Raw genomic sequence first — 15,197 nt, 5'->3', positions numbered from 1 at the left:
CTATACCTTTTTCCCTCTAATATCACCTACAATTAAAATAGTGAATTAAAGGAGACAAAAGGTGAAACATTTCTTGAGAAAACAGCTCCATTTGAGACACACCATCCTTTGCCACAAGCTCTCTTTGAAACACAAGTACTTTCCTGCACACAACTATCTAAGACTTCAAACTCAAACATGTAGAATACATGCATGAATACACGTACGCCACACTGATACATCTTCCATAAATAAATAATACTTATTTGATCTTACTTGCTCAGAAACAAAACATAAATCCCTAAGTAGATGTGAAACGTCATTTGTTCAGGCGGTATTGCCTTACTCTGAACACTCTTCTGCATGTTCTGTCTTTAAAAGCAATTCTAAATGTAATGTTTCTTGATATCCACACCATACAAAGTTTATCAAAGCCACTACGCAGAAGGTAGAGCTGATATTGTAGTGTGGAAAAAGCTCTTATTCCACAATTTAAAATCCTTTCCAAAAGCTGCTTTCTCTCCCAAAAGCATTTTTTTCAATTACTCCAGAAAAAAAAAAAAATCCCTGTTAGGACTTCCTCATATTTTCAGCAAACAATGGAAACGAAAAATGCATCATCTAGCAGCACTTTTATATGTTCCTACCAGTGTAATGGCAGCATCATCTTCAGGACCAGCATATCGAAATAAGATCCTATGTCTTTCCATGTCAGCAAAATATTCTTTTGCTTCTTTAGCAGTGCTGGTACCCAAACCTGTACAGTACAAAGGAACAGTTACTCCATATTCAAAATTTAAGTTTTATCTTTTACCCCTTTTATTTTACTGGAAATATTATTAAAATCATTATAGAAGATACTATCATGAAAACAGTTACAAATAAAACTTAATAGCATCCATTTTTTACGTAAGTTTAAATCCATGAGGTTCACTTATTTGGTTTTAAACAAACCTTTGTAGTACTTTATCTTCCATGCTTTATGATTCTCCATATGCTTCTTCCACTCGTCAAATTCAGGAATACTATAGAATGAAAGTTCTTGCTTATTTTTGCTTGCCTTTAAAAAAACAAAACACCTAATGAACTTTTCTGTTGCGCTGTAAGTAATACATAAAATCTCATTAATAAACCCCATACCTTTACAATAGGAGTGATGAATTCCTCAAGAAAACCATGTTTCAACAGTGATGGCCAATTGTGATGAATAAAATTGATCAACAAGCCTTTTATGTGAGATCCATCCTGATCCTGAATCACAACATGAAAAGATGAGGTAATCTTACAAAACATCAGATCCCTCCAAACCACAAAAAAACCCACTCACTGACCTGCACACATCAAAACAATGTCTGTTGACAGAAAACATAGAAAGGAACAGTTACTTTTAATTTGGATTCCAGACTGGACCTGGGTATAAAATAACCACCTGTGAATGGCACTATCCCTGAGCTAATAATAAGCTCTTCCAAGCCAAGTGTACAGTCGCTGTTCAAAAGTTTCTTTGCCTCTGCCATGTTTTCTCCGAGAGCTAGACAGCTCTCCCAAACACCACAGAACTGAACTTTTGTGGAAGAAAGCCAAGCCTGGCCCACAGTTCTCACTGGTGTTAAGATGCTTGATAGTTCAACCTCCCAGGGGAAAAAAAAGTTTCACAAATATCCAAAGCATAGGATTCCTAGCCTTCTAAAATCTGAACAATAGATACACATTTAATGAGATTACCCAAAAATAATTGCCTGCATTCTTGTCTCTCCTTGACTTTCTAGTACTACTACCTCATGTATTGTTCCTTTTGCCCTTACTTCCAATGTATTTTTGAGTTATCAAAAGCATTCTTCTTTATACATGTTTTTATTATTACTTTGGGGGGTCTGTTACTGTGCAGCAAAGTTCAGTTGTTGATTTGGAGTAAACAAAACAACAGATAATACAGATATTATTCCCATAATAAAAAATACAGATAAATTATTCCCATAAAAAAACCTCACACATTAGGGGCTCTCTCTGCATATATCCATATTGTCCTAACACAGGGAAAGGTTATAATCATAAAAATGTAAGCTACCAAATTGCAGCAAAACACATTTTAAGAAGCTCTGTCTATTAAAACCTGTGAATTTCAGACTCACCTGATCTGTCATGATCATAATTTTTCCGTATCTCAAACTTTTCAGAGATTCTGGATCTTCATAGCTTTTCTTGTATTGTAGTCCAACTATTTTGATGATGTTGTTGATTTCTGCATTTTCCATAATCTGTATAGAAGAAGAAAATTTTGCGGTCAGTGTAATAAGCAGAAATTCAGAAATATCCCACTTTTTTTGAGATGGGCTTTATAGCTACTTTTTCAATGCACCCCTACCTCAACTCCATAATCTTTTTATCCCCAGCCCCCCTGCAGCCTTCACAATTGTAAATATTTCTTCTGTACATGCAAATTCTCAAGACTATACCACACACTTTCTCCTCCACAGCCCGAGGTCAGGAAGGCAGGGAGAAAAGTGCATGTAACAAAGTCATCTCACAAAACTGCCTTCTCTTTCCACTATTTCTATGGGCATCTGCCATACAACGCTTCTTACAGACAAATTATGGAGGACAGCAGAAGTAATGCAATGGGGTAATGCTGCTGCTACTGCCTCACATTGCAAGTCAATGAAATCATACGGCAACGGAGAGAATATAAAATTTTAAGTTTTTTAAATATTCATGTGAAATGTTAATATGAGTCATAGCAGAATTTCCTTCCGCTTGTGAAGAAATGAACTTTATCAACCCAATATATCATCTGCAGTACTACAATTAATATTTCCAGGCTTTAAAGTAGCTGGTACTTTATGAAATCCCAGCCACAAAATTTTCATGAAAAAGAAAAATTGAAGTATGAAGATACAACCCTAGAAATCAAAAATAAACAGGAGACATTCATGTCAGCTAGAAGGAGGAGACAAGACTACTTACCTGTTTGTGAGAAGCTTCTCGAACATTGAGAATTTTACCCCTGAGTGGGAATACTCCATATCTGTCTCTACCAATAACACCTAAGCCAGAGACGGCTAAAGATTTGGCAGAGTCTCCTTCTGTTAATATTAATGTGCAGTCCAAGGAATGTTTGCCACCTGCATTCCAGGAAGAAGTAGATGCAAGGCAAAAAAACAGAAAGCATAACTTTTAAACTCAAATAACAGAAATGCAATTGAATCAGCAGTCATGAATATTCTTTCTAGTCTCCATCAGGTAATTTAAACAGGCTGAATTTCTATTTTTAGGGATGGCCCTCCATATCACTAAAACTACACAAGAATGAGCATCCTTGCATTTAGCAATACACCATGGATTGCTACGGACAAGGAGCAAAATAGACAAAAAAAAATTGTTTATGTGCCTTTACCATTTCATTTTTCTAGCTGCAGATTTCTTACACACATACATTATGCATGCCCGAGTTATACACAGGGTTATTTCCCATTCTGCATTTCCCCTTTCCTCACAGTATATTTTCAGAAGTAATCTATTACATTACACTTTTGCAGGTTTCGTTTTTTATTGTCCATTGGCTGAAGCCAGGCAACTGTAAGAAAAACTTGACAGAAAGGCTAAAGAGATCAGAACACTTGCACTTCTTATACATTCTCAGATATTTATTGAGCAGAATAAACAAAACTTTACTAAAAGTGTAATTTTGATTCTGCAAGATAACACTGCATTTCGGTGCCTGTGTCCAGTGTGCTCAAAACTGGTATGACATATATATTCTGTTTATTGCAAGTGCAATAGTGGATTTGAGGTTCTAAATAATAAGCAAGTTCAAAAAAGGAATCCAGCCTTTTCTAAGGGTGTAAATGCTCATTATGCAGTTTTGCTATTTTATCAAGGCCAAATGGCAGGAAAGATGCAAAAAGCTTCCAAGCCAGCTGAGTCTTACCTGCTGTTAGTAAGATAGTTTTGAATATATTGGCATTTAAAATAGGTGCTTTGATTTGCCTTGAGCTGGTAGGTATACAACCACCCCACACTTCCTATTACACAGAACTTTCATTCAACATCTTTGGTCTTCTGAATCAGATGTATGGCTTAATATAATCTAAATTAAACAGCTATTCACACTGTAAAAAGAAAGTGTCAATAGCTACCACGCTATCAGCAAGGTGGAATCAAAATACCAAGAAAAATACTAGCCTACTGTTTTAGAATATATGAGAGATTCTTTTTTCCTAAATGAACTGCAGCAAACTCATCTGAGTATCAACCAGGTGCACTTTCTTCTGGAACAGCTGCAATCATTAGCAATTAATTTCATGGAAATGTAATGTGCCAGGTATTTTCCTGAACACAGCTGTAAAGAACTCAAAGAGAAAACCTCATGAACTGGCAGGTTCAAAGAATTATTTTATGCTTCACCAGATCTGGTAATCTAGCTGCTCCCTTACAATCCTGTATTCCTATTCCTGGTTCTTTATTCTTCCTTTCATTTCTACCTCTTCTCCTCCAACAAGCCACAGAACTATACATACCTCATCAAGATCTCAAGAAAGAAGAATGACCAGGTATAGGACTCACTCTTTTCAGCTGGGGAGGAAATCTGCAGCAAGTACATCGCTGTACAAGTGCATCTCTCTCTTATTCCTAAGTATTAATTAGTACCAATTCAAAAATTCAGTGGTACTTGGCACCCAAAGAACCTGTGGATGCTGGACTTCAGCTACAAATTCACCCATGAAGAAAAAAATAAAATCTAAAAACCACAGGAAAAATTAAAGCCAGAAGGGTCTGTGGCCAGACACTATTCTCTCCCACCTGCACTGGACTACTTCAGTCCAACTACTGACACCTGTTAATAGAAACCAACCCTGTTCCCTCATCTGATTTGTGGTGCTTATGAAAGTGTAATTCCTGCAATCAAATTTTGATTGAGAAAAAAATCCTGCAATATTTTGGGATCCTTAAAAATATTTAATTGTCCTGAAACACAACTACATGAAATAACACTACTGTGTTTTGCTGCCAGATTACAGATAACATGTATGAATGTCCTGAAGCAATCTCCCTTTAACTGTATCTTCATGCATTAGGTAAACGTTTTCTCCAACTTAGGGGAAAGTCTGAAATTCTTTTGAAAAGACGATTTACAACTGTGTAACTCTTCACCATATGCTTACTCACATGCACATTCATAGCTAACATTCATACGCAGAGTTGAATTTTTTGGACTAAGAAGCAGCAGTAATCATCACCTCTCACACACAGAAAGAGCATGTACCATGCTTACTTCATCTGACCCTGAGAATCCCCAAACTTTTCTGTTAAGGTCCAAAAGACATAAAGACTGACAGCTCTACAGTCTTTATCTGTGTACTCATTAAAGAATTTCCACAGCACTAGGACTTCCTTTTCCCCTGATGTCAAGAAACATCAAGCTTTTAGTCAGATGCAGTCACCAACTAAAGTTCACCGGAACATGTTCTTAAAAGCAGAGCAACCAACACACATGCAGCTACACTGAAGGAGTTACTCTTCTGGATCATCTTCTGCCCTCCCTTTCTCAATGAAAGCAGATTTTTATTGAGGTCACTGATCCTCTTTACAGCATTAGCTTAGTGCAACAAGACCAAAAAATTCCTATTGATTTCCAAGACCAAGTGGATATGTTACCTTCGGTCTTTAATAAGAAATGACTACACAACTTTTTATTTACGATCCTCCCGTTTAAAACATCTCTACCAGTATATATAACGTTACACTTCAGAAAGTCAGGCCAAGTGTGAATATGACAACACACATTGTATTCAGAAACTGAATGCCCCTCTGTCTTCCTGTGTGTCCACCCCAAATGTGCAACGCCTTCAATGTGAGAAACTTACTATGTTCCAGATCTTCAATAAACCAATATCTGGGCAAGCCTCCCTGGGAGAAGCAGAGTTCCTGCTCCCCATGTAACAATAACTAGGTAGCAGTTTACCCCTGGATAAAAGGGATCCAAGCCATGCAAAACTTTAAGCATCAGTGTTGAGCCCAAACGAATCCCTACATGCCTCCTTAGCTGATGAAGTTTCAGGGTTAATTGTATTAGCTCCCCTGTTAGAAGTTCTTCCTTTCCCTCATCCCTAGTGAAAAAAAATTAGTAAAAACTGATTTTGAAGCCTGGTTTCCAAAGCAGAGCTAAAAAAAAAAAAATCATGACGAAAGTGGATCCAGAAATCATTCACAATGTTATTTATGAGCGCTAGGCTTGATATCCATAAAACACAGCATTTCTCCAAGCACACAGTCTTCTAGACAAGAAAAATACTGGTAACATGCATCTGATTAAGGAATACAGATACAACAAGTAAAACACTAGATAAAGGAGATATGGTTATCAACTTCTGAGGCAAAATATGACATCTGAATAACTGGAAAAGTAATAAAATACTGCAGGAAAAACTCAATAAAAAATTAATAACCTGATCCAAGGAATAAAAAACAGAAAGGGAAGAAAATTAAACAGAACTCATCATCTCAAGTCATCTATGACTTGAACACTGGAGCTCAGGAAAAAAAGAAAGCCTCTCTACCAGTCTTACATGCTTTTAACCTACTTAAGGCACCTACCTACCTCACTGCAGTTTCTCTAGCTTTGCTTAACGTAAGGATGTATGAAAATCAACTAACACAGGCTGGCAACATTTCAAACTCCTTAGTCATATGTGCCCCTCAAATAATTCAAGGACAGCCCCCATTCAATTGCGACTGGCACAAAGATCACCATCTGATCCCGATTCCTATCTGTGCTAGGAAGCAAGCCAGCAGAGGTTGCCTGTTTGCCCTATACTCCCAGATAGGAACCTAATGGCATTTAAAATCTCATGAAAAAGGTCTCTTGAACCAGTGTTACTCATTCTCTACCCTAGAGAGGACACTGTTCCAAATACCAAACTCAAAATCATGCTTTAATTCCAGCTCTAGAAAATTTAGAAAACTAGAAAGGCTTTTATTAAAAAGATATACATAAGGATGAGAAATAAAGTCAGGTTTAAAATTATGATGTCTGTGAAAAAAAAAAAAAAATAATCTATGTAAGGTAAGTGTTCTTACCAGCATCGTTAGCATCATCCAGTTTCGGAATGCCCTTGATTTTACTGTGTTTCACCGATGAACATTTTTTGTTCAGCTGAGTTTGTGCCTTAAATTTGACCCAATTTAAAATACTCTCTATGATACCACAGTTAGAGGCCTGTAAGTAACAGATCAGAATTGTGGGTGAGAAAAATTAACCTTCACACAGCAGATTCTTATATCTCAATTTTAAGTCACTGATCTAACACTGGTCCTCAAGGCCCTCTTGATTTTTAAAAATGCAACATAGAAAAGGTCAAGGAATTAACACATACCTTACTGTTTAGCATTTTATACACAAAACCAAAACACAACATTCACACAGCTTCTTTTCCACCCATTGCATGATTGGTGAAAGGAGGAAAAGAGGACTGAGTCTTACGTTGTGTGGTTGATGTGCTGAGACATTTTAGGTATCAAGCACCTGTTTCCTGACTTTGACAGCAAAAAGTAACCTTATGGGATATTTATTGGAAATGACTGAAAGTGTCTGAAAGACAATCAAAAGCATTCAAGAATAAGGCTCTATGTCAACCACTTGAGAAACTGTTCAGTTTTTAAGAAACACATTGGCAGCAAAAATACAGCATACTTTCTAAAATAAAACTGTCTTAGGTTTGGTTTCACATCAAAAGAAAATACAAATGGAGGAAAATACTGTGAGCTTTGGCTTTTTGTTATCCCCCATAATAGAGTACTCATTGGTTAGAGGTTCTGCTGCACATTTAACACCTCTGGAGATCAATTTTCACTTCTGGGCATATTAGAAGCACTGTAAATCGAACCTACTGATAGAAATACAATATATATAACGAAATCTGAAGAACGAATACAAGATTGAGTTGTGTTATTTCTTCCAGTAAGTTCTCTAAGAATGTCAGCAGTGACACAGAAAAATAAGCCACTATACAATAAGTTGAGTTTTGACGCCAAGAGTACTAGCAGTGGCACCATTCTCCTTAGTACTGGAGTTTCCTTTATGTTACTGGCACTAAACAGGACTTTGTGTACTGACTTCTGACTAACAGAGTTTTACTTTTCCTTCCTTGTATAAAATAGTAGTAGAGGAAAACCCTCTACCATGTGTTTCTACTAATACATTCATTTAGAGTACCAATTCTTAACCCATCTACAGCCAAAATTTCTAAACTTGTTGCCTGACAATAATGATCACTTTGAATGCTACAGCCACAATTTTGCATTTCCTTTATTACTGGAAGAAAAGTAAACGTGACTTGTTCCCTCCCTCTCTTTTCGTTTCAGTGAAAGGGAGTAAGACTGACATCAATGAATAAGGTTGACAACATTCTCAACTTCAGAAAAATGTAACACAAAAAACTTGTCAAGGCCTATGTTTAGGCCACAGATGAGATGATCAGGTGAAGCTCACTTTTAAATCCAGGGCAACAGCCAAAACACAGTCGTTGCATCCATTATTAAGGCCAGAGAATGAACAGAAGTTCCTCCATCCCATTTTCATAGTATACTAATGTCACCAGGGTACCATAATGAACTAATTAATCTTCTGCTACATAACATAAATGCATTCAATCCAGTATGTCAATTTCTGCTTCACAGAAAAAAAAAGGAGCATGATTTACTTACTGCTTTAAAAAATTTCTCAGATAGTTGGCACTTAGACCCAAAACTTTTAGGCTGCAACGTCATGTTTTCCTTTGTTTGGGAATCAAATGATGGGTTTTCAATCAAGCAATTAACAAAAACCCAAATATGATTCTTCACCTGTTGAAAACATAGAAACCAATTTACTCAACAAAATTACCACATTCATCTTTTTCAATATTTTTGTACAAAAGTTACTTGCCTGAAATGGTTTCACTGAAACTCCAGCTTTATTCTTCTTTTTCACCACTTCTATCAGTTTGCCCACAACCTGATCCACCACATAATCAACGTGCCTACCACCCTTAATGAGGGAAGAGACAAAAAAAAAAAAAAAACACAAACAACAAAACCATTGAATTTCCTAATAGATTTTAGCCATATTAACAAAGTTCCTGTCATCATACTTCATGTGCATGAATTTCCTAATTTAAGTTGCAGCATAACAAAGGAAAATTTGTTTTAAAAGTTTCTCTTTCATGTTATTCAGTCTTCATACAAGTGAGGATGACAGATGTTACATGGAACAGAAGAAGCAGGAGACCTTTCATTTACTGTACAGTGGTAGACTGGAAATGTAGCTGCTAACAGCTTGTAACAGGATACAAAAAACTTAAAGAGTAGGGCAGATCTGAAAATTACTCTATAGCACTGGGATGGTACCTGAAACACCACACGGCTGTCAAAAGGTATCTTTTTAACAGGCACACAAATAACCTTGAACTAAAACCACCACACATTCATTCATCAAATTAAAACTTTCCCATTTAGTTCATAAAAAAAAGGTTCAAGAGTGCACCCTCATATACACAGCATCCATGCCTATTCCCTCCCAAAGGTCATCTCACCTTTTCTTAGCTGTATTTACAGAACTGTTTGAATAAACACTGTTAGCATTCTTTGCTAGCCTGGGGCTTATGCAAGGGAAAATGGAGAGCAAACTACAAATAGCCAACCACGAGATTCAGGAAACGCTAAAAGAACACAGTAAGATAACCTTAAGGAGACGAGTAGTTCTCCTTAAGACTCACCAGAGGCTAAACCTGCCCCAAATTCATACCTGATGGAACAACAAGAGATACACACAGAGCACGCAGCTAATCATAAGCTGGCAAACCAACCCCTTAGGAGATCACAGGGCAATGACTTGTAGCTACACAATCATGATGCCACCTGTTTTGTAGCAAACAAGCAGTCAGCTGGACTCCCTTACAATTGCTGCTCAAATGCAGAAGAAAAAAAAAAGGCTTATAAGCAATTTCTTGTATCATTACAGTGCAAAAAAAAAAAAAAAGAATATATAGGATTTGCTTCCTCTGTTGCACTGTAACAGCTGAAAGTGAATCATTCACAGTGACTGTCACAATTCTTCCTTTTACCCTAGAAAAAAGGGGGACCGGGTACTGGTTATCCTTGCTTAAGGTCTTTCGAACTCGATATTTCAAGTGAAGCCATTACTGCAAGAAAACTTTTAGTGGAGGCAATGTATTCAGCTTCCAACTATAACAGACCCTGAAAAGTTCCCTTTTTGAAGCCATATATAACTCATGCTTTGCAATACAGCACGGTGATGAAAATACTATTTTCAATGTTTAAACAGTGGTTTTACTATTGATGAAATTCAGTCTCAATAGGGAAGCACTAAGCATTTGAACATCTTCAAAAGGTGCCCCAAAGCTTCTATCACCTTCTCTAGCTACAGTTCTCTTTGGACTTAAAACTTTAAACTAGCTACAAAAAAAACCCACCACCAAACACCAAAAAAATGAACAAGCAAAAAAAAAACCCAACAAACCCCAAACATACTGCTAGAAGACAAGTAATTTTGAGATTAAATTGCTTGGAAAATAAAAGCATTTCACATAAGTGTTCTTGAAAAAAGAGGTCTATTATAGATCTATTACATGCTAACAATGACTACTGATTTACATGTGTAAAAGGAACCTATCAATTAGGGAGTATATTCCACAATGCAGAAGTAATCTGAACCAGAACCACCAGTAAAGCCTAAACCAGCACAAACTTACATCACAGATAAAACAGATTAGGAACAACTAGTATTTGAAATTATGTATCCTCTAGTCTTTAACTCTACCGAACAACGACTACTGTAGTCTAAACTAACGGTGATAAGTATGCTTAAATATGTAGAAGTCCAAGGCGACACAACTTCCCTTACAAGTAAAGAGGCAGGCTTTCTTTGGAAAGATGTCAAAATTGTGAACGGTCTTAAAACCCTGGATATCTGAAAGCTGTTTACATTTTTGATTCAAATGCCTTCCTTTAAATTTATAGACAAAAAGGTACAAATAATAAAATGTTAAATTCTACTGGCTGTTACAGAAAGTTCACAATGCTTTCACTAGTATCTATTACCTTGTAACGAAGAATAGAGTGATGTAGGCATATGCTATACAATTAAAACATACCTAGGTCAGTGCTCAGTATTTTACACAGATCACCTTTGCTTAGTATCAGTGAATGCCTCATAAAAATACAGACTAAATAATGGTTCCTGTTCAGACCAATCTGCATTAGGATGGATGAAATAAAGAAAACATGTCTATGGAGACATTCACCATTAGGTAACAAACAAACAAAAAACCCCCTCCTGCTTTAAAGCTGTTTTAAAAAGAGAACTGAGGAGAAGAAAAAAAAAAGCTTTTGATGGCTATGAGGAAGTATAGAATAGATAAGAAATAAGAAATGGAAAACAATAAAACTAAGAAAAAACAGTAGCCAAAAAGACAGAGGAAAAGAAAGAACAAACAACTACCAAGCAAAACCCAAAAATTACGGCAGACTATGAGTCTGAAAAGAGTGAAGATCTAAAGTGGTTGAATTGATGGGAGATAGATAGCAGCTGTGTAATCAACTTCATGTAGAAAGTAGATATTTAAAAAAAAAAAAAAAGAGTGGAGGTAAAGAAATTACTTAAGATGGTTAATATCATTAGTCATCAACAAACCAGTACTTGCACTTCAAAGAAACCATCTATGATTTCTGTCAGTCTCTAGAATCACCTACTAAACAGCAACAAAAACCACTAGTGTGTTTTAGAAGCACTATACATGTAAGTATTTTTCATGGCATTTCTTCTTAAAAACAAACAAACAAAAAACCTCCCGACCCAAACCTCCAAATACAGCAAAATTAAAACACAACAGGTTTTATTCACATATGAATGACAAGAGTTTCAACACAGGGAGAATTAAAGTGAGAGTTGATACATCAACATCCTGCCACTTCAGAGACAAATAAATCAATTTTCAAACCGTACAGAAAAGCTACTACAGGAAGATATCAAATGCCATGTTCCAAAAATTCCACATTTGAATGGCAATTTTAAAATGCGTTACTTTGACTCACCACATTACTGAAAACTTATGCTTACAGGAATATCTCAGCATATCTTTGTATTTACAACTTTAGCAATTTATTTACTTATTTATTTACAATTTTAGCGCTCCAAATATTTTTCTAAAACTAGCATCTGGCATATCAAAAAATAGCTACTTACCAGGCATCCTTGTTCTTAGAAGATATTAGTTACTCTAAGAGTTCCCCATTCCTGTGTCCATTCTTAGTGTGTAGCAATGAGTGAGGGATGTTCAGAGCTCAAAGTCGGGAACCTTTCAACCATCTCACCAGTAGGTGGCACATTTACCCACTATCGAAGCATAACAGCCTATAACTGCCCCAACTGTCAACACATTTTAATACAAGACTGAAAAATACCCTCTAAATCTAGAGGGCTGTCAGTGATTATTATGACTACTGTATTCTGAGAAAGAGTACCAAAACTGCATAACCTTCTTTTCCCAGAAGGTAACCATTACGGTTGAATCCCAGCCTTGCAGCCTTCAAGATGCAAGGGTATTGGATGAAATGCCAACAACTGGGATCTTAAAAATGAAGCTTAGATTGGCTCCTATACATATGCTATTGATATTGTCAGCCATAACGAACAGCCTCAATTAATTCTGAGGTAAGTCATATTTAAATTCTATGGACAGACAAATGGTTGATATGGTAAACAAATTCAGAAGCTAATTATAAAATTGAAGTTTTCAATTAATTAGCTAGACAAAATCTTATTTTCTTTTGCATTTGTTTTCTATTTATTTTATTAGAATAAATCTCAAAATGTCAAGCTCTGGAATTGTCCAGAATTTCTTGCTGAACTCCAGCAAATTTTAAGAGGTTGGGATGCTCCCTCCACCCGTCTGCTATCTGACACTGCATCTGATTTAGCTGAGCATTTCTGCTGAAATGATTAGTAGTATTAAGAATTAGCAGTGCCACCATATTAAAAATACCATTAGATTGCTACAATAATAACTGAAGTTTCTACTACAACTACTATTAAAATTCAGAACTTGAGAAGACCATATTTACTCAGTTACATACAAGTCTCAGTAAAGGTTATCTGCACAACCATAATAGCTACAAACATTCTTTCAAATGCTGCCTCAGAACCCGAAGTCAAATTCTGTAGTGGTTTACTGCGGCTAAATTGTGAATAAATAGGGACCTGGACAAGGTAACAAATTTACAAGAACAAAACAAGGGAGTTGTGCCTCAACATACTGCCTGACCTTCTACACACCCCTCAAAAAAACCCACAACCCATCAACCTAAAAAAAAAACTTGTTTGGAATTTAAGGCAAGTTTGAAAAAGGTGGAAGGGAAGTTACGACTGGGTGAAATTTATCCAGAAACAGAAATGAAAAGCTTTCAGCAAACAGCGATAAATAACCAAAAAACAGCTGAAATGAGCTCCTCACCTGTTAGCAGATAAGGGAACAGGCAGTTGACGCAGTTAGTTACTAGCCATTATGTCTCATCAGTGGGTAGTTGCACATCAATTGCTGGTGAGGTGGTTCACCGCCCCGAACATTCCACATCCAGTCACACACATAAGGCATGGATCGGGAGAGTGGGAAAAACTAGAAATTACAACACTTACCTTTGAAGAATACACAGTACTTTTTCTATGAATTTTCTTAAAGAATATATGATAACAATGTATGTGTAACTGCACGATGGGTGAAAATTGATCCAAAAGAGTCAAATTCAAAATCTTTTGAGTAAGTGTATGCAATACATTAACTTAGGAGTCAATAAGTATTCAGTTTTTTCAAATACATTTTCTTAACCTGATATCAATCAGTATTACGTTTTTCTACATTGCCAGCTTCTTCATAAAGGTGTGGAGTTTTTTATTTTTCATAAAGGTATCATCTTTAAGGTCATGCTATTTTTCTTCTTTATGTTGCATAAAGAGGCCCGAATTAAAACTAAGTTTTAACCTTTAAACTACCAGATACATTTGTTATCCCTGGTTTTGACAAGTAGCAGATAAGCATTTAATTAAAATGCACACTTAGAAAGTAAATATTCTGCAATGAAATTAACTACCGCCCCTTACCACTGAATGCTGGTTCAGCTACACTGAAAATCACACTGGAAGAAGTTACGCAGTAAAAATTATATAACACCAGAACACTGGTTACACATCGTCTATCACCAAGATTAACACTGATAGTCCTGGGCACTTGCCTAGACTTGGGACTCCACTTAGTGTAACCATGGGTGCCCATCATCCACTTGTGTTACCATTAGGATTTTCTTGTTTGACTCCTGTGAGCAAGGAAGGTTTAAGTGTCTGATTACAAATTCTTATCTTTCTCATCTTTGGGAAGCTCCTGGTTAAGATTCCCTAAAAACTGCCTCATCAATGACTAGAATTGCTTGACTGTTAGATCACTCATCTGATGCAATTTGCGAATAGCAGAAACGACAAAGACTTTCTTTCACCATGGTGGATCCCAGATCCCTAAACCTGGGGTACACCAAACAGGCATAAATGAGAGTTGCACTAGTTGATTTCAGTTAATTGCCTCGGTGCCTGAACACGCCAGCAATTTGAGAAGCACGAAGACTGTACTTTATATGCTGAGCATATTGCTGCTTTATCATAACTGAAGACTTGCTATGGTATCATTTCACTACTACTACAGCTGCTAGTAAGTACAGAGAACACCTAGATCCTCTTATATAATACAAATAAAAATAACACAAAAAAAATTAATTTCCATAGTTCAGGCCAGTTTTATACATCATAAAGCAATAAACGGAAAGCCATTTTTCAAGAACACCAAAAGCCATTTTTTGCCCTCCAAAACTTGCTGCAACTAATTTTTAAAGGATTTGTACATTTTTTTACCTTAATTTCAGAATTATTTTATTACAATATTTTAAAAAAGGAAGAATAAAATAGTTCCATTCATTTTATATTTAATTAATACCAGGTATTATGCTCACATAAGACATTGGTATCGCTAATAATGATTACTAGTGTTTTAAAAACTAGTGCATATTCAGAAATACTGCTATGAATGTATTTTGACTACATCCAATTGCTCTACCAGTTCCTCTCATGCAAAGGATTCTCTCACCTATTTATGTTTAGTAACTGAGATTATTTATTTTTT

The 15,197-nt window shown here is 36.1% G+C and overlaps 1 protein-coding gene across 4 annotated transcripts in view; it reads right to left on the bottom strand.

Moving 5' to 3' along the window:
- Positions 1-15,197, bottom strand: part of TOP2B (DNA topoisomerase II beta) — a 65,446-nt gene that overhangs the window by 25,056 nt on the left and 25,193 nt on the right. For all 4 annotated transcript variants that reach the window (XM_037384089.1, XM_037384090.1, XM_037384087.1 and 1 more), the window contains exons 9-16: positions 8,903-9,004; positions 8,683-8,820; positions 7,057-7,195; positions 2,944-3,101; positions 2,112-2,237; positions 1,120-1,230; positions 934-1,039; positions 627-736 (exon numbers count right to left, since the gene is read on the bottom strand). In XM_037384089.1, coding sequence (XP_037239986.1) covers positions 627-736; positions 934-1,039; positions 1,120-1,230; positions 2,112-2,237; positions 2,944-3,101; positions 7,057-7,195; positions 8,683-8,820; positions 8,903-9,004 — 990 coding nt within the window. The remainder of the gene's footprint in view (positions 1-626; positions 737-933; positions 1,040-1,119; positions 1,231-2,111; positions 2,238-2,943; positions 3,102-7,056; positions 7,196-8,682; positions 8,821-8,902; positions 9,005-15,197) is intronic.

The sequence above is a fragment of the Falco rusticolus genome, chromosome 4 (assembly GCF_015220075.1).
Source record: "Falco rusticolus isolate bFalRus1 chromosome 4, bFalRus1.pri, whole genome shotgun sequence".
NCBI lineage: Eukaryota > Metazoa > Chordata > Aves > Falconiformes > Falconidae > Falco > Falco rusticolus.
The sequence above is the reverse complement of the archived record's forward strand: the minus strand, read 5'-3'. Positions and strand labels throughout refer to the sequence as shown.